Here is a 25,988-nt window from a genome sequence, read left to right as displayed (position 1 = left end):
CAATTCAATAGGAAAAGAACAGTTTTCAACAAGCGAAGCTGGGACAACTGGATATCCCCATGCAAGAGAATGAAGTTGATCCCCTTCCTCACACCATCCACACTCACACAAGATGAACTTGAGGATGGTAGACCTAATGTAAAAGCTAAAACTGTAAAGCTCTGAAAATACAGGAGTAATCTTCATGAACTTGGGTTGGACAGTGATTTCTTTGATGACAGCAAAAGCACCAGCAACAGAAGACAAAAAAGAATTAGACATTATCAAATTTTAAAATATGCGTGCTTTAACGGATACCATCAAGAAAGTGAAAAGGCGGGGTGCCTGGGTGGCTCAGTGGTTTAAAGCCTCTGCCTTCGGCTCATGATCTCAGGGTCCTGGGATCGAGTTCCACATCGGGCTTTCTGCTCAGTAGGGAGCCTGCTTCCCCCTCTCTCTCTCTATCTGCCTCTCTGCCTACTTGTGATTTCTGTCTGTCAAATAAATAAATAAAATCTTAAAAAAAAAAAAAGTGAAAAGGTGGGGGGTGCCTGGGTGGTTCAGTCAGTTAAGCATCTACCTTCAGCTTAGGTCCTGATGCCAGCCAGGGTCCTAGGATTGAGTCCCACATTGGGCTCCTTGTTTGGTGAGGAGCTTGCTTCTCCCACTGCTTGTGCTCTCTCTCTCTCTGACAAATAAATAAAATCTTTTTTAAAAAGTGAAAAAGTGACCTACAGAATGGGGAAAATATTTTGCAAATCACATATCTCATAAGAAACTTCTACCTACAATATATTAAAAACTCTTACAACTCAATGGTGAAAGATAGAAAACCCAATTTAAGGGGCACCTGGGTGGCTCAGTGGGTTAAGCCTCTGCCTCCAGCTCAGGGCATGATCTCAGGGTCCTGGGATCAAGCCCTGCATTGGGCTCTCTGCTCAACAGGGAGCCTGCTTCCCCCTCTTTCTACCCACTTATGATCTCTGTCAAATAAATAAATAAATAATCTCAAGAAAACCCAATTTAAGAAACAGGCAAAGAGTATCTGAATAAACCTTTTCTGAAGAAAATAGACACAGGGCCAATAAACACATGAAAAGCTGTTCAACATCATTATCCACTAAAGAAAGTAAATCAAAACCACAGTGATACCACTTTACATGCCACCAGGATGGTTAAAGTGAAAAACAGACAGTAACAAGTGTTGACAAGGATGTGGAGAATTTGAAATCTCCCACACTGCTCGTGGGAATGTAAAATGGTGCAGGCACTCTGGAAAGCAGTGTGGCAGTTCCTCAAAAGATAAGACCTAGAGTTACCATATGACCCAGCAATTCCATCCTTAGGTACACACCCAAGAGAAGGGAAAACACACAAAAATTTGTACACAGATGTTCATCGTAGCAATAGCCAAAAAGTGGCAGCAGCCCAATCCATCTGCTGACAAATAGAGAAATAAAATGTGGCCTATCCATACGGTGGAATAGCAATAAGAAAGAATGAAGTAGAGAAGCATCTACCGTCTGGACGAGCTTTGGAAACAATGCTATGTGGGAGAAACCAGTCATAGAAGACCTAGTTGATGCTTTGGTTTACATGAAACGTCTGGAACAGGCAAATCGACTAGAGACAGAAAGTGGATTAGTGGTTGCCAAGGGCTAGAAGGGCACTGGAGGAAATGGAGAGTGGCTGCTAATGGTGGCTAATCTCATGGGGGGTGATGGAAAACTCTACAACTCTGATGACTGTACAACTCCAAATACCCTAAAAACCATTGACTTGGATGCTTCATGTAATGTGCGAATTATGTCTCAGTGGGGAATGCTCATCTGCTCCCCATTGTCTGAGAAGGGACCTTAAAGCCAGAGATGGCATCACCTGAAGTCCAATGCACCCACACGTCTGGCGTTGAAGGTGATCTCCAGCGGGAATGCCAGCTGCTGTGGTCAAGCGTAGACTCGTGTGTGATGCCTCTACGTAGCCTGGACTTCCTCAAAGTGTGGAGCTAGCTTCTGAGGGCAAGCATCCCAAGAAAACCAGGTGGAAGCCATAACGCTCGATATGTCCCATCTTTGGAAAATCCACAGCAGCACTCTTGGTTCATGGGTTGAGCGTCAACGTTATGTTGTAAAGGAGGATGTGAGAGAACAAACGGTCGTCTTTGGAAGACAACCTCTGTCACGGGGAGCAATAGTCTAGTGGTCAAGTCAAGAAGATGTGCCTTTGGACTGGCCAGGAGACCTTCAGTCCCGAGTAGCCCTGTTTGGGATGTGTCCTCTAGGTCATGTTCCATCTGTTAGAACTCTGAGGTAGTGGATCTCATACAGGTTTCATGGTTACTGGAATTCAGCCATTTCGTATCTAATGAGCTTTTTTAAAAGACATTCTGGAAAACAGCACAAACTTAACTTCAGAGTGCCTGGGTGGCTCAGTGTGTTAAGTCTCTGCCTTCAGCTCAGGTCATGATCTCAGGGTCCTGGGATCGAGTCCCACATCCGGCTCTCCGCTCAGCAGGGAGCCTGCTTCCCACTCTTTCTGCCTGCCTTCGCCTACTTGTGATCTCTCTCTGTCAAATAAGTAAAATCTTTTTCAAAAACAACTTCAAACTAAGGAAACTGGTCTGTGGTGTATGAAAGACTGGAGAATGACGTGGAACAGATTTTGTGTACTCGAATTAACATGGCAGAAAGGCATCTACTGAAGCTAGAGGCTGGACGGGGGGCATCTGTGCTGACATACTTGCTCACGTCCCATTCTGGTCTGCTTGTCAGCATCACCAGTGTCGAATGTGGGGGTGAACATTATCAGTGGCTCAAATTTGCATTCTGAATACCTTTCAGAAACCATGTGGAAGAGGGGAATGTGAGGCTCCATACTACATATGATAAAGTACATTCGTATTCCATCGATTTTTAATTTAACAGGACAATTTTTTTAAAAGATTTTATTTTTCATGTATTTGAGAGAGAGGGAGCATGAACAGGAAGAGGGACAGAGGGACAAACAGACTCCCTGCTGAATGAGGAGCCCTATGTGGGGCTCCATCCCAGGGCCCTGGGATCATGACCTGAGCCAAGGAAGATGCTTAACCAACGGAACCACCCAGGTGCCCCAGGACTATTTTTAACGTGACACCATGGTGCATTAGAATTTGTGTGTGCTCATTGCAAAAACACTTCCATCTTTGATGCTGAACTTAGTAATTGAATTTAACATAGCCTTTACAGGGCACTTGGGTAGCTCAGTCAAACGTCCAACTCTTGGGGCGCCTGGGTGGCTCAGTGGGTTAAGTGTCTGCCTTCGACTCAAGTCATGATGCCAGAGGCTGGGATGGAGCCTGACATCAGGCTCCTTGCTCAGCAGAGAGCTTGCTTCTCCCTCTCCTTCTGCCTGATGCTCCTGCAGCTTGTTCTCTCTGTCAAATAAGTAAATAAAATATTTTATAAATAAATAAATAAATAAATGTCTGATTCATGATCTCTGCTCAGATCTTGATCTCAGGGTTGTGAGCTCAAGTCCCACGTTGGTCGTGGAGCCTACTTACTTACTTAATTAATTAAATTCACAAGAGTCCCACATGTTTTATCTTTGACAAGATGAACTTCCAAGAGGGGCACCTGGGTGGCTCAGTCAGTTAAGCTCAGGTCATCATCCCAGGGTCCTGGGATCAAGGTCTTCATCAGGCTCCCTGCTCAGAGGGAGCCTGTTTCTCCCTCTCTCTCTCTGCCTGCTGCTTCCCCTGCTTGTGCACTTTCTCAAATCAATAAGATAAAATAAAACAAAAAGATGAACTTCCAAGAGCTTTACTTTGATTGCATGAAGTGGACGGAAGAAAAGTTGAATGATTATTGGAATTAACTGATTTTCTATTCGAAGTGTCTGGCACTGATAGAAAACTGGCATTAGTTTCTATTTGTGAAGTGTTTCTGTTATTGATACCAACACACCAACAGCTACTGCTTGACTCCTGACATGCCTAAGGAAACTTGGAATGACAACTGAGCACATGTAATTAAGAAGGACAGTTATTTAATCTAGATCAAAAGTTCTGTGTCGGGGCACCTGGGTGGCTCAGTGGGTTAAGCCTCTGCCTTCGGCTCAGGTCATGATCTCAGGGTCCTGGGATCGAGCCCCAAATCGGGCTCTCTGCTCGGCGGGAAGCCTGCTCCCCCCCCCCGCCTACTTGTGACCTCTCTCTCTCTCTGACATATAAATAAATATAATCTTTTTTAAAAAAATTTAAAAAGTGAAGTGTCATAGTGCTAAGAAAATGGACCTTTTGGGGTCACCCAGGTGGTTCAGTCAGGTAAGTGTCCGACTCTTGGTTTCAGCTTTGGTCATGGTCTCAAAAGTCCTGAGATTGGGCCCATGTTTGGTGGGGAATCTACTTGAAGATTCTCTCCTTCTGCCCCTCCTGTCATTTGTGTTCTCTCTCTGTCCCTCTCTCTCTCTCATAAATAAATAAATCTTTAAAAAAAAAATCAGCTGGACTTTCTACTTTGCCCAAGGTCAGTCATCATCTCCAGACAATGGCGATCATTTCAAGACGCTCATGCCGACTGTCTTAGTCTCTCCTGGCTGCTGTAACAAAACACCACAGACTGGGGGGCTTAAAACAACAAATATTTGTTTCTCACAGTTTTTGGAGGCTGAAGTATCCAAGATCAAGAGCCAGCGGTGTATTCAGTGTCTGTGAGCACTCTCTTCGTGTTGTAGCTGCCTGTTTGCTGTCTACCCTCACCCGGTGGAGAGAGAGCGCTAGTCTCCTGTACTTCTTATTAGGACATTAGTTCACATCAGGGGGCTCGACCCTCGTTGCTTTGATGAGGGAACAGAAGGCTAGCTGAGGACAATGCACAGACTAAGACTTGCAACCACCACTCCCCCCAACCCCACAGGAGGGATGCGTGTGACATTCTTCCAAGAATCTCCCAACTGTCTTTTATTTATTTATTTGAGAGAGAGAGAGAGAGTAAGAGAGCACAAGCAGGGGGAAGGAAAGAGGGAGAAACAGACTCTCCACTGAGTAGGGAGCCAGACAAAGGGCTCGATCCCAGGACCCTGGGATCATGAGCCAAGCTGAAGGCAGACACTTAACTGACTAAACCACCCAGGTGCTCCAAAGCTCCCAACTCCCTTAGCATTATGGCTTTCCTGGAGGGGAAACCAACCTTGACTTGACAATGGCAAGGCCTCCAGTATCTTGTAGATCCTCCCTAGCCTATGAGAATTCTTTTGAAAACTTCCCTTTTCCCTTACCTTCCCCAACCCCATAGTATATAGTCAGCCACCCCTCACAACTCTGAGACAACAGCTCTTTCTGCCCCCCCCCCCGGGTCCTGTCCCCGTGCTTTAATAAAACCACCATTTTGCACCAAAGACGTCTCAAGAATTCTTTCTTGGTCATCAGTTCTGGACCTCACTGCACCGAACCTCACCTATATTCCAAAACCACACCACATGGTGCCCAAATGTGGGGCTTTGAGTCTTTTCATCTGGACTCTGACCTTCAATGCGAACTTAGTGGGTACTTTCTCTCCTCATCCTTTATTCTCATTTCGGGAGCTCTTCAAGGAGTATGGTCTTATTGGGACACTTTCATGCCGACTGCTCAGGCCACAACCCTCTAGCCTGTGGCTACTCTGCGGGGAGGAGAAAGCCTGCCTTTCGGCTGGAAGTTAGTACCCTGGCTGGCATGTAAACTCGAATGAAACTCGAGTTTCATTCAGAAATGAAATTTCTGAATTTCATTTCAGAATGAGCATTTCAGATGCTCATTCAGAGCATCCAGAAACTCGATGCTCTCTCTTTACTCCTGTCCTTATACAGAGTCATCAGCCTTGGGCACAGGACAGCCAACTAAATCACCAGGATGGTTCCAATCTTAAGACAACATGTGAGGTTTCCTCCTGATTGATCTAATATCAACCCTTTACATCCCTGGTCTAGCCACTTCTGGCTGCAGGACTTCCACTGGGAGCTGGCCAAAACCAGGACCCAATTGAACTAAATAAAGCCCAGCTGGGAACCATTTTCTAGGGAAGTTGGCTGTAAGGACCACGTGTGTTGGAATGTTGCTTAGAACCATGGTGGATTTCTGGGACGCCTGGGTGGCTCAGTTGGTTGAGCGGCTGCCTTTGGCTCAGGTCATGATCCCAGCGTCCTGGGATCGAGTCCCACATCGGGCTCCTTGCTCGGCAGGGAACCGGCTTCTCCCTCTGCCTCTGCCTGCCTCTCTGTCTGCCTGTGCTTGCTCTCTGCCCCCTCCCTCTCTCTGATAAATAAATCTTTAAAAAAAAAAAAAAAAAAAGAACCATGGTGGATTTCTATCTTTACTGCTTTCCATCACTGTTCTCTAGTAACTAGTTGAATTACAAAATTGGGTAATTTCCCTTGTAAAACTCTCCTAATGTTCTCCATGAGTTAAAAATGGTAGGGGGTAACCTGGTTTCCAGGGTATAAGACAGCATGGCACGTGTTTCAGTCCCTTCATCAGGCACCCATCTGTAGCCTAGGATGCGATGGGGAAACGGAGGGCCACCAGCATCCCTCCTATGGGGACTTTTATGGCAGGAATGTCTTTATGGTGAGGCAGGATGGTGATCAATAGCGATTTTTTTTTTAAGATTTTTTTATTTGTCAGAGAGAGCGAGTGAACACAGGCAGACAGAGAGGCAGGCAGAGGCAGAGGAAGAAGCAGACTCCCTGCCGAGCAAGGAGCCCGATGTGGGACTTGATCCCAGAACACTGGGATCATGACCTGAGCCGAAGGCAGCTGCTTAACCAACTGAGCCACCCAGGCGTCCCAATAGTGATTTTTTTGTTTGAGGGACACCTCTGGTCATTTTTGACACACAGAAACACTGACAAAGGCTGCATGGGACCCCATCCCAGAGTCAGGGGATTTTGGTAATGGACCTTCTTTACTTTTGTGGGAACGTGGCCTCTGTAGGCTTCTTCACTCCCCAGGGACTTGGGATGCTTTTTAACCCAGTGGAAACAATTCAGTTTGCAAAACATAGGAAAGGACTGATCTCCTGTAACACTGCCGGCCTCAGTGGGATCTGTCAGATCTCTCTGTGGGAAACAGGGCGAATAGAAGCACGCTAGGTCCATCCAGGCTTTCGGGGCTCTAAATCAGGACCCAGACCTAAGGGCCTCTTGCAGAACATGTTTGGCTCGTAAAACTACCTCCTGACATACAGATGCTCATTCTCTAAAAAGGCCTCCTCCAAGGAAACCCAGGTTGCTGGAGGAAACAGGCCCTCCCAGACGAAGGGGACTCTTGACTCTCTCTGACTGTTCTTCCTAATAGATGCAGGAGAAACCCTCACTCATTGCTCAGGTTAATGGCTATTGTAAGGGCCAATTTAGCCAGAGTGGCCCCACCTTGGTTGAACAGCCATTTTGTTGTTTATGCAGTAAAACTTAAATTGATGCTGCCCGGCCCTCCCGGGGAACTTAAAAGCAAGTCCGGGAAACCGGTCCCAGGTGACAAAGCCCAAACACAAGGGTGGGTCAGATCAGGTGGAAATAACAGCCCAAATACAGGGATGAGTCGGGTCAGGTGGAGATATCCAATCAGTAGAGTGCACATACGTCTCCCTAGCTACCAAGGAGTGTGGGCCCTGCCTTTTGGGCGCCAATTCTGACCAAGGTGATAGGCTAGTTCAAATGTCTACTATAGGGTAAATTGTAATTCAATTGGTCATTTATGTGTGACCTAGCATGACTGTGCAGCTTTCTTTGTGTGTTACAATCTCATTGTAAAATTTGTAGTGATGTCTCTTCTTCTTTTTTTTTTTTTTAAAGATTTTATTTATTTATTTGACAGACAGAGATCACAAGTAGGCAGAGAGGCAGGCAGAGAGAGGGAGAAGCAGGCTCCCCACTGAACAGAGAGCCCAACACGAGGCTCGATCCCAGAATCCCAGGATCATGACCTAAGCCTAAGGCAAAGGCTTTAACCCACTGAGCCACCCAGGTGCCCCAACGTCTCTTCTTCTGTTTCTGATGAAGGTAATATGTATCTTTTATTCCTGATCAGTCTGGCTAGAAGTTTACTAATTTTATTAATCTTGTCAAAGAACTTTCTTCAGGTTTTGTTTTTGTTTTTGTTTTTTTATTTTGTTTCACATGCCATTTATTTTGGCTTTTATCTATATTATTTCTGTCCTAACTTTAGGTTTAATTGGTTCTTGTTTCTCTTGTTTCTTTTCTTTTTCTTTTTCTTTTTTTAAAGATTTTATTTATTTATTTGACAGAGACAGTGAGAGAGCACAAACAGAGATAGTAGGAGAGGGAGAGGGAGAATTAGACTCCCCAATGAGCAAGGATTCTCAATGTGGGGCTCGATTCCAGTGCCCCAAGATCACGACCCGAGCTGAAGGCAGATGCTTAACCATCTGAGCCACCCAGGTGCCCTCTTAAAGTGGAAGCTTAGATCATTGATTTGAGAAATTTCTTCTTTTATAATATGTCCTTATGTTACTATAAATTTCCCTCTTAGTTTTACTTTATATCTCAGAAAATTTGATACATCATATTTCTACTTTCATTTGGTTCAAAATATATTCTAATTGCCCTGGCGATTACTTCATTGGTCCATGGATTGTTTAGAAGTGGTATTTAAGTGCTAAAGACTTAGAGATTTTTTTCCCCAGAAACAAATCATTCTGTTATTGACTTCTAGTTTACTTTCATTATAGTCAGAGAGATACTTTTATGGCTTGAATCCTTTTATTAAGACTTGTTTTATGAACCCCAAAAGGGCATATCTTGGTGAATGGGGACTTGAAGAGAATAAATATTCTCTTTTTGGGTTCACTATTAATTATTTTAAGTCAGTTAATAGTGTTTTTCAAGTCTTTTATGTCTTTACTGAATTTCTTTTTTATCTTTTAAAGATTTTATTTATTTATTTGACAGACAGAGATCAGAAGTAGGCAGAGAGGCAGGTGGAGAGAAGGGGGGAAGCAGGCTCCCTGCCAAGCAGAGATCCCGATGTGGGGCTGGATTCCAGGACCTTGAGATCATGACCTGAGCTGAAGGCAGAGGCTTAACCCACTGACCCAGCCAGGCGCCCCTCTTTCCTGAATTTCTGTCAATGATGATTAATTACTGTTCACAGTTACTGAGAGGAGTATGGAAATCTCCAACTGTAAATTGCATATTTATCTATTTCTTCTTTAATTATAACAATTTGTTTCATGTATTTTGATGTTCTAATATTAAATGCATACACACTTAGGATTGTTATGTCCCTTTGATTAACTGACTTCTTTGCTCTTATTTATTTTATTTTTTTAAAAAGATTATTATTTGTTTAATTTGTCAGAAAGAGAGAGACTGACAGAGAACACAAGTAAGGGGAGGGAGAAGCAGGCTCCCCACTGAGCAAGGACCCCTGGGATCATGACCTGAGCTGAAGGCAGAGGCTTTAACCCACTGAGCCACCCAGGCGCCCCAAGGTATGTCTTTTTCCATCCTTTTACTTTTAACCTATTTTTATTTGTATATTTCAGTCAGTTTTTCATTACTTCCTATATAGTTGGGTTTTGCTTTTTGAGCCAATCTGACGATCTCTGGCTTATTTCATGGCAACATTTATATCATTTGTATTTAATGTAATTATTGATGTGATTGGGCTTAAACCTACCTTGCTATTTGTTTTCTGTTTGTTTCATCCGTTCTTTTTCCTTTTCTTCATATTTATTGGCCTTCTTTTGGCTTAATTCAGTATGTTTTTATGATTTGGGTTTACCTCCACTATTGCCCTCTTAGCCACTCCTCTTCGTTTTATTGTTTCAGTGGTGTTCTAAGGTTTATGATTTACATTTTTAACTTATCACAATCTGCCTTCTAATCATAGTACACCAGGTCACTTGTACTTAAAACAGTATACTGCCTTTCATTCCATTTCCTGTGTGCTATTGTTTTCTTTTTTCTTTTTTTTTTTTAAGATTTTATTTATTTGTCACAGAGAAAGAGAGAGAGTGTGAGTGCACAATCAGGTGAAGCAGAGGGCAGGGCTGAGCAAGGAGCCCGATGTAGGACTTGATTCCAGGACCCTGGGATCCTGACCTGAGCCAAAGGGAGATGCTCCTACTAAGCCACCCAGGTGCCCAGTGTGCTATTGTTTTCATGTATTTTACTTCTAACTTTGTAGTAAACTTCTTCCTTTGCATTATAAATAATACATTGTTATTTTTTCTTTGAACAGTATCTTTTTTTATGTTCCTACTAATATATAATTTATATGCTAGTTCACCCTTTTAAGGGTACAGTTCTTTCTTCTTTTTAAAGTTTTATTTATTTATTTATTTATTTAAGTAATCTCTACCCCCAATGTGAGATTTAAACCCAGGACCCTGATCAACAGTCACATGCTCTCCAGACTGAGGCAACCAGGTGGCCCAAGGATACAATTCTGAAAGTTTTGACAAAGGCATACAGTTATGTAAGCACCAGCACAATTAAGATGTAGGACAGCTCCCTCACTCCCCCAGACTCTAAGTGGTCCTTCTGTCCTCCTACCAGCAGCCCCTGGTAACCACTGCTTAGATTTCCGTCTCTCTAGTACTGTCTTTGCAGGAATGTCCGGCAATGTCTACACTGCAGGAATGTAGAATCCTACAGTATGCAGCTTGGCAGATGAGATTCATCCTTGTGACTCCGCTGATCTCTTCATTCCACTGTATGAATATAGCACAGTATCCATCCTGCCATTGAGGGACATTTCAGGTGTTTTCAATTTTTGTCTATTACAAATAAAGCTTCTAAAGAACAGGTTTTGCTGTGAACATAGGTTTTTGCTGAGACCTATAGTAAACTTATGTGGTTTTTTTAAAATTTATTTATTTGATAGAGATCACAAGTAGGCAGAGAGGCAGGCAGAGAGGAAGGGAAGCAGGCTCCCTGCTGAGCAGAGAGCCCAATGCAGGGCTCCATCCCAGGACCCTGGGATCATGACCTGAGTCGCAGGCAGAGGCTTTAACCCACTGAGACACCCAGGCGCCCCTAAACTTATGTTTTTGTTTTTGTTTTTAAGATTTTATTTATTTATTTGACAGAGATCACAAGTAGGCAGCGAGGCAGGCAGAGAGAGGGGGGGGTAGCAGGCTCCCCGCTGAACAGAGAGCCCGATGCAGGGCTCCATCCCAGGACCCTGGGATCATGACCTGAGTCGAAGGCAGAGGCTTAACCCACTGAACCACTCTGGCGCCCTGGTAAATTTACGTTTAACTTTATAAAAACGCAACGATCTTTTTAAAAGGTCAAAGATGGGGGCCCCTCCCTGGCTCAGTGGCAAGAGCGTGTGACTCCGGATGTCTGAGTTGTGAATTCAGCCCCACCTTCAGTGTAGAAATTACTTAAATAAATAGACTAAAAACAATGGTTGAAAATGAAAGTGTTTTATATTTCTCCACCTTGACCACCCCAGCGCTTCCCTTTTTTGAATTTGTAAATTCAAATTTCCTTCCGTCTAAAAAGACTTGCAGCAGAGCGCAAGTTTGCTACCCTGAATTCTACACCTCCGCTTGTCTGAGCAAAGTCTTTATTTTGCCTTCACGTTTGAACAGTATTTTCTTTTCTTTTTTTAAAAATTTTTTAAAAATTTTTATTTATTTATTTGACAGACAGAGATCACAAGTAGGCAGAGAGGGAGGCAGAGAGAGGGGGGAAAACAGGCTCCCTGCTGAGCAGGAAACCCAATTCGAGGCTTGATCCCAGGACCCTGGGATCATGACCTGAGCCGAAGGCAGAGGCTTTAACCCACTGAGCCACCCAGGTGCCCCTTGAACGGTATTTTCGCATGGGTATACGTGTTCCAAGTTGACGGTTCTTTGTCTTCAAACTTGACCCTGGCATTCCACTGGGACGCGCGCTGGAGCCTTCGGCAAGTTCCATCGCAGTCTCCTCTGGGACCGCAGGGCGACAGGACAGCCCGAGCACCGCCGCCCCCCGCCCCCGCCTCTGTCCCAACCAAGACTTCATTTTAGGTAGGAAAACCATCCCTGGGACGACCCCGGAACGATCCCGGGACCTCGGGACGATTCAGGGCGAGGCCGAGGGAGATGCGAGGCATGGCCGCGAGGCCCCTGGAGTCCCAGTACTTAGCTTTGGGGCTCGCTCGTAACCCTCGCACTGGAGCACCCTCCCGACCTGCGGCCGAGCCCCAGCTCACCTGCCAGGCAAGCGCCGGGTCCCCGAAGTCCGGCGAGGGGCGTGCGCGCAGCGGAGTCCGGGTGGGGAGGGAGAGTAGGGCGAAGGGGGAGGTGCGCACACTGCCCCGCCCCTCGGCGCTCCGCCCCCAGCCCCTGTGGGCGGGGCCCGAAGCCCCTCCTTAAAGCGGCGCGGGGGTCGCACTGGTTAGTGCTTCCCGCTCACCGCAGAGACCCCTGGGCTCTCGACCGCGGGCAGGACTGACGGCTTCGGCCCCTCCAGGCCGCCGGCCTCCCCGCAGCCCTGTGGAACCCCTGCTCCTCAGGCCCCGTGCACGTGTCACTCCAGACAGCCAGACAGTGATTTGTCCTGAACTTCCTTTCCTCTCCTTTTCCCTTCCCAGAAGGTAGCCCAGGACCCTCCCTCTGCAACGTGCCACCCCAGGTCCAGTGTGGAACGACTTGGTTAGGTCTTCTAGGGGGCCCTGAAAGCAGGAATCTGGCGCTGTGCAGCCCCTACCTCCTTTCCTGCCCCCCGCAAGTGCCCCATGCGGACCTGATGTGCTGGAACCGTGCCCATACTGTCTTGGCATTACCATGCACAGCCCCGGATCAGACTTCGGAACCTGTGTGGGGATCTGCTTCCTCCTAGCTCTGGGTCCTAGACTTTGCTCTGTGGGGCTCCGGGTGCCATGCTCGGTGGGCAGGGCCTCAAGCTTCACGAGGGTGACAGCGCCTGGGAGCCGCAGGAGCTCGGTGGGCGGGGTCGGGGGGTGGGGGCGGTGGGGTATCTAACTGCCCTCTGGGCTGGCCTCTGAGGTCGTCCGCGGGAAATTGACATGAAGCCACTCCACGGAGCTCTAACTCTAGAGAAGGCTGGGGAAGCCGGGAAGAGGGTGCACTTCTGGAGGGGCCAGTGAAGAAACCTCAGAAGAGGGAATGTTAGAGATTGAAGAACTGGTTAGTTTGCCAGGAGGGCAGGCTGTTAGCGCTGTGGGCGTGGGCAGTGGGTGTGCCAAGGCAGAGAGATTTGGCAAGGCGCAGGTGTTGGAGCAGACAGATGCAGCTAAGTGAAGGGATTGTATAAGGGCAGGCGAACCTCCACCACGAGTCTGATGCCATTTGAGAAGCTTCGGCAGTACCTAGCAGGTTCCTAGAGTTAGCAATGTTGGCTGTTACTGTTACAGTCTGGAGTAGTAATCCTAGTGTCACTAGCACCGGGCACGGTGTCTCCCCCGGGCTCTTCTCTCTCCTCTGCTAGAGTCTCGCTTGTCTTCTGTGATTCACAGCACGCAGGGTGTGGAACAATAAGACAATATATGCCTGCATCTCAGTGCCTGCCCTTTCTAGATCACCGGGCTGCTTCTCTGACCACTCTGGGTCTTATTTCTCAATGTCTTTTTCCCTCCTTCGCTCCCCTCCTTCTGGTCAGAGCTAGTGGGGTCAAAGTCCTTAAACCTCAGATCCGAAGTTTGATTAACGTGAAGAAGAGACGGAGGAACGGGAAGAATTCTAAGTGAGCCGTCCTCCAGCCTGCTCCTAAGTCTCAAGGAGCCAGGTGACTTGCCAAGGGCCAAGTGTGCAGGGAGGGCCGGATTTCACGGGGTGCTCTCAAGGCCCTTCGCATTGGGTCTGTGGCCCTTCTCTTGCCTTGTGTACCCCCTGAACCTGGTGCCCTGGATCCCTGGAACTGCAGGCATGGTTCATCTCGCACCATGTTCTTTTCCAATGGTCTTTTGCCCTTGTCCTCGCCCTCTGGGATGAACTTCCCACCCTTCCCGGACTGGCAGCCTGTGACTTCCTCCCAGAGACCAAGATTCGGATTCCAGAGAAGGCCTTTCCTGAGCTTGCGGGGGGCCTTCTGCCTCTATGTCCCCGGCTCTGCCAGCACCTGGTGCATATCCCTGCCTCACTTATTGTAATGCAGCAAAGACAGTGTGTCCTCGAGGGCAGTGATTGGCTGTTGGGTCTGCCAGTCATTGGTGCTGGGTAAATAGTCCATCACAGTGATGACCTTAGCAATGATGATAATGAACACGTCCATTCAAGTTCTGAGCAATCCTTGGGACCAGCCCACAAAATAGGTACCAACAGCACTACCAATTTATAGTTGAGAGGACTGAGGTTCAGAGAGGGTGAGTAACTTGGTCAAGGTCACAGAGCTAGTAGTGGCAGAGCTGGGATACCAACCCAGGTCTTTCTCTAAGTCATTACTCTAGACTTTTTTCAGTGTTTGGTTAACTGGCTTGCACTCTCATTTCACACCCCCCAACAAAGTGAAAATCGCCACCAAGGCCAAACAATTGGGTGAGAATTCACTGAAGCCTGACAGTCTCCGCGCCCAGCTGGAGACATCCCTGAGGCGGCTGCAGTGCCCCCAGGTAGACCTCTTTTACCTGCACCTGCCAGACCACGACACCCAGACACCCACGTGGAGGAGACGCTGTGTGCCTGCCACCAGCTGCACCCCAGGAGGTGAGGCCAGCCTCAGCCTTCAGGAGAGTGGAGGCACCAGGGTCATCCCAGAGCAGAGCCAGGGACAGGGTTCCCACCCCATCTCCCCTTTGCAGTGTCCTGGGCCGCGGTGGGTTCTGACCGAGGTCTCTCCCCTGCAGGGCAAGTTCGTGGAGCTTGGCCTCTCCAACTATGCCTCCTGGGAGGTGGCTGAGATCTGCATCTGCAGGAACAACGGCTGGATCCTGCCCACTGTGTACCAGGTGAGGGCCCGCCGGGCCGCGGGGTTCTCCTGGCCCCTCCCACTGCCTCCTGTGCCCTCTCCATGGCAGCCTGTGGATGGCTCCCAGGGGCCGTGGGGATGACGTGCGAGCTCCTCGGCTTGGCCAGCAGGCAGCTGCTGGCTCTGGGCCTGGCTTCTCCTTCCTGCCCGCAGGTGCTGCTCAGGCCCTTCCTTCCTGCTCCCTGGCTGTGGGCATGAGCCTGGACCAGCCTTCCCCTTCTCCCAGGAAGGGGTGAGTGCTCAGGGCTCACTTGGTGGGCTCGGCCCCTGGAAGCCTTTCCTGATGCCCCAGAGGAGCCTGAGATCGATCTATCTCAGGCTCTACGCCCCTCATTCATTCAGCAAATGCTTATACCCCTACTTGGTGCCAGACAGTGCTCCAGAGCTTACTAGTGGACTCTGATTGCCTCTTTTCTTGATGATACCTGTTGATGCTCTACCTTGCTATTAAAGCTCTCAGGGCAGGGGACTTGTCCGGTTGGTGCGTGGATGGAAATTTCATGTCCAGCCCATGGCTGGTGCTCGGAGACGTTGGCTGAATGAATGAATGTTCTTTTCCACTAAGGATATGCTGATTGTTCAAGTCCTAGGATTGTTAGGGTCTGAACTGCAGGCTCTGCAAGGGAAGATTTGGGGTCCCTTCTTCTGAAATGTGTACACACTGCAGCTGGCCCTTCTACCCACAGGGAATGTACAACACTACCACCCGGCAGGTGGAAACGGAGCTCTTCCTCTGCCTCAGGCACTTCGGACTGAGGTTCTACGCCTACAGCCCTTTGGCTGGTCGGGGCTGCTCAGCGGGCAGGCTACCCCTGGGGTGGGAGGCCATTCCTGGCCCATCTCTGCCTCTTGTTGACACAGATGGTGCCCGGCCCAGGGTCTGGGAAGCAGGGAGGGCTTTGAAGAGAGGCTGGGCTGTGTCCTCCATCCCTCCTGGGTTCTCCCCAACACCCCCACCAGTCCAGAACAGCCTCTGGGAGCAGGGTGGGCCCATGGCTCTGATGGTGGTCTCCCCGCAGGGGGCCTGCTGACCGGCAAGTACGAGGACAAGGACGGGAATCGGCCCGAGGGCCGCTTCTTCGGGAATAACTGGGCTGAGATCTACAGGAATCCATGAGCCGGGGATGGGCTGCCTTGGGGCAAGAGGTGGTATAGGTCCTCTTAGTCTGAAATAGGGGGTTTCTGGGGCTGTTTTCTGAGAGCCGGCGCCTCCTCTTGGTGCTCAGACTTAGGTCCCTGCTTTCCCAAGGGCTTTACCAACATCCCCACACCCTGAGTATTGTGTGTCTCTGGAGAATGTTTAGGGGCCTGGATTGGGAATGAGGATCCCTGGGCCTTCTCAGAGCTCCACGAGTCTTTCCGGGGAAGCGCTCACCCCCTGGGCACTTGGGGGCATGGGAGGGGGTACCCTTGGATCAGGACTCTGGAAAGCTGACCCTTCCCGTCAGAACAATACGGGCCCGTGGCTCAAAGCAACCTCTTGCCAAGTTGTACAGTCAGAGGTGATGATTTAAACTCTTCTGGCTCTTTCCCTCTGGGCTCTCCTGCGAGCTCTCCAAAGTGCACACTTTATCACTGTTCATTTATTAACTTTATTTTTTAAAAAGTTGTACTTATCTCCACCCAGTGTGGAGCTGGAACTCACAACCCCGAGATGCAGTCACAGGCTCTTCCAGCTGAGCCAGCCGGCGCCCCTCCTTTTGCAGATTTAGATGTCCTCCGTGGACTCCCTGGCAAGCTTCTAACCAGTTTATAGAGGGCGAGTCTCCACAGTTAATTTCTGTGGGTAATTTATTTGCCTTGTTCCACGCCCTGCCCTGGGAGGAGGGCGAGAAGCAAGTTTTGTGCAAGTCTCCAATGTTAGTCTTGTTGAAATGGCCAAGGACATTTTAAAGCAGGGTCGTGTCTGTGGGTGTCTGTTTGGATCACCTCGCGTGCGCTGCTGTGATTTCAGTCCTAATCCGGCACCCCATCCCTTCCACAATTTCTGATCTTCCTGGCCAGGCGTCCAGGTTTGGGAACCATTGCCCCAAGCAGTATACTCAATTTCTTACCACCACCACCGGGGCCTGCCTTCACCCTGGAGAATGGTCTGATGGTTTTGACCTTGACCAGTCTTCGTAGTTTACAAGGCTTGCCCGCCATCAGGTCCATTATCTCCTTTACATTTTGCACTGCAAGGGGCTAGCCTGGGGCATCTGCTGTCCTCCCTGAGCCGGTAGGAGAGATGGAGGCAGGTGGCTTCAGCCAGGATTTGTTGCGGGTCCAGTAACAGGAGGCACGCTGGTGTGGTGCTTTGGCTGTTCCTGGGTCCTGATCTCGGGGCCTTGGTTGTTCACATGCGGTGAGCGTGAGAATTGCAAGCATCTCGCCCACTGCATCCCCTCGACCCCCCTCACTGGACTGAAAATGTGGGTGAGGGGCTGGAAATCCACCTGCATTCTCAGAGGACGCCGGCTCCGGGGGGCCTCAGGGACCGGGGTGGGACATCTGCCCTGGAGAGACCTCATAGCACTGACTGCTGTACCTCCAGTGCCCCCTGCCCAGCTTCTGGAAGAAGCAGCACTTTGAAGCCATCGCCCTGGTGGAGAAGGCCCTACAGGCCGCATAAGGTGGCAGCGCGCCCAGCATGACCTCGGCCGCCCTCCGGTGGCTGCACCACCACTCCCGGTGCAGCCGGCGTCCCAGAGGAGCGGCTTTTCCCCGTGGTGGGGCCAAGGAGAACATGGAAGAAGGGAGAGTGCTACACAATCACTCGATAGTCTGAGAGGACGCCTTTTCTTCTGGTATTTCCCCATGCTAATTCCCCGGGGAAGTTTCATTCAGTGCCCCCGTTAGGAACAGCCCTGGCCCTATGAAGCGTGGTTTTTCCAACTTCCCAGATAAGGAAGCGATTTCAGAGGCGCTTAGGGCCTCGCAGCTACACCAGACAGGGCACCAGCACCAAGTGGACTCTGAAAAACTTACATTTTTTTAACCACTAGCCTTTGTTCTGCACCAGGCCACACACTTGCTGAGTTGGGCTCTGTGCCCGGCAGGGCTTCCCTCTCTGCTGTCCTATGCTTCACCCACACCTTCCTCCGGCCCCAGCATGATCGACTTCTGAGGGCTCCCTTTTCCACAGCTGTTCAGGGCCGGGCCTGATGCAAATACTACACAAAATTTTAATTCCTGCAAAATTAAGGATGTTTGCAGTTTGGGGCTGTCAAGTGACTACCCCAGGTTCACCCAGCTGTGGAAGGGCACAGGGGAGTGGCTCTGCACTCACGGTTGCCCGCTGGGGAGTCTGTAGAGGCTGGGCTTTCAAGCTATTTGAAGGCCATATAAATTCTGGAATAACATAGGGTATAAGTAGACATGTGAGCCCGGTCCCGGCAGGGGCAGGGTGGGAAGGGGGCGCATGTGGCAGGAGTCACAGCTGGCTGTCTCCCCTTGCAGGGCGCCCACGGGGATGCGGTCATCCTGGGCATGTCCAGCGTGGAGCAGCTGGCACAGAACTTGGCTGCGACTGAGGAAGGGCCCCTGGAGCCGGCCGTGGTGCAGGCCTTCGACCGAGCCTGGCACCTGGTCGCCCACGAATGTCCCAACTACTTCCGCTAGGGCCAGTCCTGACTTGAGATGGCAGAGGGCCTCCTCCCTCTGTCACTCTTTGACCTTCTCACCCTGGGCCTTAAATGGCTTTATTTGGCCTGTGCTGTTCTCCAGTCCCCATTCACGAGCTGTTTATTTCCTCCACTGCTGCAGTGCTCCCAGCTGCCTTCACGTGAGAAGGCTGGGCTGTGATCCATGTAGGGGGGTCCTGCCTGGACAGAGAAGGTGCTAGACCCAACCACCCACCAGCTCTGCCTGCAGCCTTGGGCTCGTCCTTCCCAAGGGTTTGCGGGGAGGGGGCAGGAGCACAGGCTTCCTGGCCTCCCTCCGGAATCCAGCCTGACCTCTGAATGTGGCAGCTGGCAGTGGCCCTCACTCTCACACATAAGAAAGCTGGGTGCCCTGAAGGTTTTCTCTCATTCTGAGCTCCTTTCACAAAGAACAACTTGGGCAAAAACTACCACTGAGTCACTCCCAAGAATAAAAGTTCCCAGAATGCTGTGGAACAGTTTTCATATCTGCTCTGGGTTTCAGCAGTGGCTTTACTCTTAGTGAAAGTGTCCTGCCTTGTCATTAGACCCCTAGCCCTGGTTCGGGATGGGGTGGGGATGGAGGTAGAGAAAGAAAGAGGTAGGAAGAGTAGCCAGGGTTCCTCTATTCCTTGACAAACCCGTTTCCAGGAGGGGCACAAGGGCCAGAATAGAGAAGCCCTAGCTCCAGTAGTGGCCCCTATGTCCCCAGCCATCATGCAGGAGGTCCCCAGCCATCATGTGGGAGGCCGTGCTGGAAGCTGGCTCCAAGTTAACAAAAGGCACCCAGGGAATCCAAACAAAAGCTCAAAGCAAAGGCCTTTTTTCCTAGAAAAAGTCCTCTCTGCTGTCCACAGGAGCTCCCTGCAGACAGTTTTATTGCTTACAAAAAAGCAGTCCATCCCTCGTGCCCTCCCTGCCGTTCGGCCAGCGGGATGGCGGTCCCACAGTCCGGCCAAGTGTCCGTCAGCTGTCGTCCTCCCCCTCTGATTCTTCTGCTGATTCGGACGCACTCTCGGGCAAGTCATCTCCCATCTGCTGGAAACTTCCGGACTGTGCATCCCACATGTATTTGATGGTGACCTTGAATTCAGCCATCTCATACCCGAAAAGCTTCTGTAAGGGACACATAAAAGGAACCAATGGTCAGGAGGAGCAAGGGTGACGTGAGGGGGTCCCCGGGGCTACAGTGCACAGACTGTGGCTGGGCGGAGGGTTGGGGGGCAGACTCACCAGCACGCGGGCCTGCTCTGGGGTCAGCACATCGCCCTCCTTGCACACCTCGTGGTCGGACAGCAGGGTCACCACACCTACAGAGAAAGGGACCTCACACGGTGACTTCTGCAGAGGCCCGTGCACAGCTCTCTGCCTGCTGCCCAGAGCTGGGAGAGAGCTGGTTAGGGCCCCCCCGTCCCCCCCAGCACACTCAGGCTAAAGCTGCAAGTGCTCAGCTGCCCAGGAGGGTCTGCGGGGACCCGCCCTCTCCCTTTGGGGAGGGAGACCTACACGACAGCCTCCCTCAAGTCCCTTAGCTGCTGTGTTCTGGCTGCGAGTTACTGTCCACTCTCGCTCGGACGTGAGAAAACAGAGGCTGGCAGAAAGAAGCCGCTCAGCCACAGAGGCCAGAGTGGGTCTGTCGGGTGTGGGAGCTTGTGCTTCCGGCAGCTAAGCTGGGAACCTTCAGCTCCAGGGACGTCCCCCTACCTCTCTTGAGGGCGGTGGGCAGGCCCAGCTGCCTCAGCTGTGGCTCCATGGAGTGGGGGAACTGCTCCAGGGGCCCTGGGTCCAGGGTCACAGTGAAAGTTGCTTTGTTTCCGGCTCGAGCGAAGTCCATTTCCGCGTATTTCGTAAACCACCTCAGGAAAAGACAAGTGGCAGGAGGGGAGGTTCCTGACTGGCCCAGCCACAGAGCACGAAGTAAGGCTCCCCCGGCCTCGCCTCCCCGCCCGTGTGGGCTGCTGACTGGCAGTCCGCCTGGAGCGCGGTGCCGCAGAGAACCAGGACTCAGGAGCAGTGTTCCAGGAACCCATTTTTACTTGATACCTCCGTATAGTACAGTGTACCCTGATTACTCCTTCCCTCCTAGTCCTCAAAAACACTTACTCATTCACTTCCTCCTTGGTGCGGTTGGTGAAAAGGAGACCGACCTCACCCCTTAACTTCTTGCTGACCTACAGAACAAAAGGAGGGTTGGCCCAGTCCCATTAGACATCTGGCAAAACCTGCAAATATTTTTGGTTGGTGTCACTACTCTGGGCCTGGGGATTAAAGGAGGCCTGAGCTTTAAGCTTTAAACCAAGCTTTACGCTCTCCCCGATCCCTCCACCAGTGAGACGGCCAGAAACTCACCTGATGTAGGTTGTCTTTGTACTCGTCAGCTGGGCTTCGACCCAAGGCCACCATCATCACCTTGTTTTTGCCAAAGAACATCCTAGAGAGAAAAGAGGTCTGTGAAGGAAGTGCTCCCCCCCCCCGCCCACCATTAGGTGCAGACCTGCTCAGTCCCTGGGAGCCTGACCTCGGGCCCAGGCTCTTCTGCAGCAGGAGGCTTGGCCAGAGGTTCCTACATCTTCCATGCCTACAGATCCCCAACATTCACAGTATTTCATCTACTGGCCCACTGTGAGCATTACGTGACCCCCTAGGCCCCCCAATCTGGATGTATGGAAGAGGCACATTCACCCGTTCGCAACAGTCCTTACTCGTACCATCACAGGCGCAGCCCAAGGACAGGCGGCTCACACAGCCTGCTCTAGGGTCACTGTGTGGATTTTGAGTACACGCCGACACTCTAAAACTGATGGGATGTTCCTGAAGGGCCCAGACTCCAGGGGTAAGGGAGCCCCTTCTAAGGGATTATTGCTCAAACATTTCCTGAGCAACTACCCAGTCCTGCCCCCAAGGAGCTCAATGCAAGAACAGTTTAATAGTTAAAAAAATGCCTCTGGAAGGTGTGATGCTTTGTCCTCATTACGGTGGTATCTGTGTGACCGAGGTACCAAGGGTCAGTAACCACCCCTGTGCTTGAGAGCACCCAGGCTCCTCTGCACAGGAAGGCCTGCTCACCGGCTGTGCTTCCAGGCGCTCCGGATGTCCTTCAGCTTGCTGTTCCTCATGTTGGCCACGGAGAAGAGGAAAAGGTACTTGTACGTGTCCACACATTTCCGAAGCTGTGGGACAATTCAATGGAGTTCTGGAGTTCAAGGGGCAGCACAGGTTGGACCTCAGATAGGGAAGAATCTGGTCTAGGTCCCTAACGGCTGTGGAAGTTCAGAGCTGGAGGCATCTAATCTGGTTGTTTCCTCCTTACTTCTGTTACTGAAGCCAAGATCATGGACTCCAGGGACTCCCCTGTGGCAAAGCAGGTGTGATCTCAAGGTGCAGGTAAGCTGCGACCCCCATGGCCTTCAGGTTTCTGACTTATCTGCAGCCAGTAGTGGAACGGATCTCTTTGCTTTCCCCATTAACTGACAACCCAGGAAGAGCCATGCTTGGAACGCTCGACAAATGAAAATATATAAATCCTCATTCTTTACTGACGGGGAGGAGGCTCATCCGCCCTGCTCTGCCCACACTGCTGGCTGCAGCCATGAAGACGTGGCCTCAAGGAAAAGGCATCATTGTGCTGGAGGAGGCTCCCCTCTCACCCAGCCTGCAGCAGTGTAGACAGTGGGCTGGTGCACCCACTCACATCTGATAACCCGTACTATTATTTTTTTAAAGTAAGCTCTACTTTACATGGGACTTGAACTTAGGACCCCGAGACCAAGAGCCCCACGCTCTACCAACTGAGCCAGCCAGGTGCCCCGTATAACTCCACGGCTTTTTGACACTGGCCAGGCCACCAAAGCTCTCTAAGCGGCCGTGACCTCGCTGCGAAAGAGCGCGAACTCCTCCCAGGAACCCTGAAATGATGGAGCGGGACAGCACATGGAGTACTTCATGGGGTGCACAGCTCTGTCAAAGCTGGAAACCGTTACTATGTGAGGTTTTTTTTTTTTTTTTTTTTTTTCAAAAAAAAAAAAAAGAAAGAAAGAAAGAAAAAGATTTTCTTTATTTATTTGACAGAGATCACAAGTAGGCAGAGAGGCAGGCAGGGAGAGGAAGGGAAGCAGACTCCCTGCCCAACAGAGAGCCCGATGCAGGGCTCGATCCCAGGACCCTGGGATCATGACCCGAGCTGAAGGCAGAGGCTTAACCCATTGAGCCACCCAGGCGCCCCACTATGCAAGTTTTTATTGGTGCTGCCGCTGGAGGAAAAAGGACGGAACCAGCACCTCATGGTGGCGGTTTTTTCTTTCTTTTAAAAACAGCGGTTTCCCTGTCAGCTCTCTAGCCACCTTTTATAAACCAAATACAAAGTCTGGAACAAGAAAAAGAATGAGCTCTTACCTCTTCTATCAGGTTCTGTTTCAGTTCTAAGCCTTTCTTGGCAGTTTTGGTTAAGGAAACTGAAACAAAGAAGAAAAAGAGAGGGGATGAGAGACAAAGCCAGAGGCCTTGCAGGCTCGTTTCTACCTCCTCTTCGGTAGCTCAGCTGGACCAAGCCAGTGTGAGGCGAGGCAAGGCAAGGCTGTGTCTTCCCAGGGTCCTCAGAGCGCCTTCTCTAGTGTTCCTGAGCCTGGGGCTCCCCTGACGTATTTCCTATTACTCAGACAAACCAGGTGTTCCTGTGCCCCTCTTAGGCTAAACTAAAATCCCTACTGAGGTACGGGGGCAGGGCTCGTTCCTGTTCTTGGGAGTGCTTTCAGTGGCTGGCTCAGGCAGGTCCCTTTCTGCTCTCCATCATAGTGCACAGAGAAAACCTTTGGTGGCCTCAGCTGTGGAATAATGAATCTGGGGAGTCTACATCTTCTGCCACAAACTGTTTCACAGTTTGGATTCACAGATAAAGCAGTGCCTCTGGGGAGAGCAAGCACCTCTACCCAATGCTGGGACTCAATTTCCTCTTACCCATTTGCCAGATCTCACCAGAGCTTCCTCTACAGAACCCAATCATTCCACAAACATTTAACAGAGCTTCGGATGCAAAGCCACGTAGCCCCCCAGTCACGGGTCCGTTCTTACTCATCCTGCCTGGCACTCACAAGGAACATATACGGAATGGTAATCTCACTAGTCAGGGCAAGGGCAGCATGGGAGGGGAAACAAAATGTCCTTGTCCATTTCCCACCACTTCCACTGCTGCAACTGTGGACCACGCGGGCGTGACCCTCTCGGATTACTGTGGGCCTCCTTCCTTCCAACTCTGCCTTCTCTCCCCACCTTCCCTAGTCTATTATCAACAAGACAACTAAGGTGATTTTTAAAAAAATTTTTCAGAGTGGGAGAGGTGGGGGCAGGAACAGATAAAAGGGAGAGAGACTATTTTTAAAAAATTTTAAAGAAGATATTTCTTTTTAATTTATTTGACAGAGAAAGAAAGAGACCACAAGTAGGCAGAGAGGCAGGCGGGGGGGGGGGGGCAGGCTCCCTACTGAGCAGACAGCTCAATGTGGGGCTCGATCCCAGGACACTGATATCATGACCCAAGCCAAAGGCAGAGGCTTAACCCACTGAGCCACCCAGGCGCCCCACAGAGAGAGACTCTTAAGCAGGCTCCACCCCCAGCACAGATCCTGAAGGGGGACTCAATCCAAGGATCCTAAGATCATGACCTGAGCCATTACCAAGAGTCTGACACTCAACTGACTGAGCTGTCCAGCTGCTCCTAGGGTGATCTCCTAAAAGTTAAACCATGTTGGGGGTCAGTCAGGTAAGCATCTGACTTTGGCTCAGGTCATGATCTCAGGGTCCTGGGATTGAGCCCTGTGTCTGGCTCCCTGCCCAGCATGGAGCCTGCTTGTCCTTCTCACCCCTGCTCCTCCCCCTGCTTGTGTTCTCTCTCTCAAATAAGTAGTATCTTACACAAGCAGGGGGAATGGGCGAGGGAGAAGCAGGGAGCCTGATTCAGGGCTCAATTCCAGGACCCTGAGATCATGACCTGAGCTGAAGGCAGACAGTTAATAAATGAGCCAATGAAGCGCCCTGCAGATAAATAAAACCTTAAAAAAAAAAAAAAAAAAAAAAAAAAGTTAAACCACAAGTTACCTCTCTGCTCAAACTCTCGGATATCTACCCATCGCACCTGGGTGTGAAAGCCAAGTCCTTGGGAAGGTTTATAAAGCCCAGACCACTCCCCCTTCTTTGCATATTCTGCTCCAGCCACACTGGCTTCTTGTCCCAGAACACGTCAAAGGTGCTCTCATTACAGCCCCTTTGCACTTTATCTTCCCTCTCCTCGGAACACTATGGTCTGGGGTAACTCCACGGATGGCGCGCTTCCTTTCTTTAGGTTTCTGCTTATTTGTCAACTCATCAGATACCTTCTTTGGTTGCACTAAACTAAATAACACCACTTTTTTTTTTTTTTAAAAGATTGTATTTATTTATTTGACAGTCAGAGATCACAAGCAGGCAGAAAGACAGGCAGAGAGGGAAGGGGAAGCAGGCTCCCCGCTGAGCAGAGGGCCCCATGCGGGCCTAGATCCCAGGTCCCTGGGATAATGAGCTGAGCCGAAGGCAGAGGCTTTAACCCACTGAGCCACCCAGGCGCCCCAATAACACCCCTTCTTTATCTCACTTTTAGTCTATGAAACTCATTATGATCTGACTTGATTCGACTTCTGGTGTTTGGGGGCGGGTATTTTTTCCATGACTAAAACATTAAACTCTAGACTTTCCTTGCTGTAACTGCTGTATCCTCCCCCCACCGCCACCGCCTACGGTGCCAGGTCCCTAAATATCTGTTCAGTGACTACTAGCAAGAGTCTAGGCGAGAGAGACACTACCACACAGTAAAGGCATTCAGGAATGGTCTCTTACGAAGTGCCTTATGAACTGACAACTGAGACAGACCCAACCACATAAGATCTAAGCATAAGCATGCCAGGCAGAAACACTGCAAGCGAAAGGACCAGAGCCGGGACTAAGCCTGTCCTAAAGGAAAGGCGGCCACGGTGGAGGGAGCGCAGAGAGCTGAGAAAGAGGGGCTGAGGCGGGAAAGATGATGGGCCAAGGCGAGATCGGGCACGGCCTGGGTGCTCAGAAGCTGTTTTCCGGCCCAGTAAGCCTCGGAAGGGCAACCGAGGCCCGGAACTCTCTGCTCCCCTGACCAGACCAGGTTCCAACCCCCTCCGGTGCGCCTGCGGCCGCGAAGCCCTCTCGCAGTTCGCAGAGAGCCCGCGGACTTCTCGCGGACGCCCCGGCATCTCACTCGGTACCCCACAAGCCCCCACCGAAGCGGGCAGCCTGCCGGCCGAGCTGCCCACCGGGTCTCGAAGCCCCTTCGCTCACCTTTCTTGTCGCGCTTGGATTTGGGCATCGCGTTGCAGGCACATGCGGCGGAAGGCGGTGCTGACTGCTAGGACCCCGGCGGCGCGAGGGCTTCTGGGACGGCCCTCCGGGGCTGCCCCCTTGAGTGCCTGATCCAATCCGCGCCGAAGCCCG

General features: G+C 50.4%; 2 protein-coding genes across 4 annotated transcripts; one reads left to right on the top strand and one right to left on the bottom strand.

The window, feature by feature from the left end:
* The first annotated feature begins 12,937 nt into the window (after positions 1-12,937).
* Positions 12,938-18,993, top strand: LOC131810089 (aflatoxin B1 aldehyde reductase member 2-like). 3 transcript variants are annotated; one of them, XM_059137699.1, is made up of 5 exons: positions 12,938-13,103; positions 14,759-14,860; positions 14,991-15,112; positions 15,567-15,663; positions 18,319-18,993. In XM_059137699.1, the coding sequence occupies exons 1-4, from the start codon at positions 13,083-13,085 to the stop codon at positions 15,634-15,636; spliced, it is 315 nt and encodes a 104-aa protein (XP_058993682.1). In that variant the 5' UTR covers positions 12,938-13,082; the 3' UTR covers positions 15,637-15,663; positions 18,319-18,993. The 3 variants fall into 3 exon arrangements, with proteins under 3 accessions (XP_058993682.1, XP_058993681.1, XP_058993683.1); XM_059137698.1 differs by lacking the exon at positions 15,567-15,663; XM_059137700.1 differs by lacking the exons at positions 14,991-15,112; positions 15,567-15,663.
* Positions 18,994-19,307: 314 nt separating this feature from the next.
* Positions 19,308-25,983, bottom strand: MRTO4 (MRT4 homolog, ribosome maturation factor). Its single transcript, XM_059137697.1, has 8 exons — positions 25,836-25,983; positions 22,893-22,951; positions 21,567-21,670; positions 20,850-20,931; positions 20,604-20,671; positions 20,205-20,356; positions 19,734-19,810; positions 19,308-19,616 (listed from the first exon to the last, which is right to left on the bottom strand). Exons 1-8 carry the CDS (start codon positions 25,861-25,863, stop codon positions 19,467-19,469), a joined length of 720 nt encoding a protein of 239 aa, XP_058993680.1. The 5' UTR covers positions 25,864-25,983; the 3' UTR covers positions 19,308-19,466.
* Positions 25,984-25,988: the final 5 nt, after the last annotated feature.

Source organism: Mustela lutreola, chromosome 10 (genome assembly GCF_030435805.1).
Source record: "Mustela lutreola isolate mMusLut2 chromosome 10, mMusLut2.pri, whole genome shotgun sequence".
In the NCBI taxonomy this organism is placed as follows: Eukaryota; Metazoa; Chordata; class Mammalia; order Carnivora; family Mustelidae; genus Mustela; species Mustela lutreola.
The sequence above is the reverse complement of the archived record's forward strand: the minus strand, read 5'-3'. Positions and strand labels throughout refer to the sequence as shown.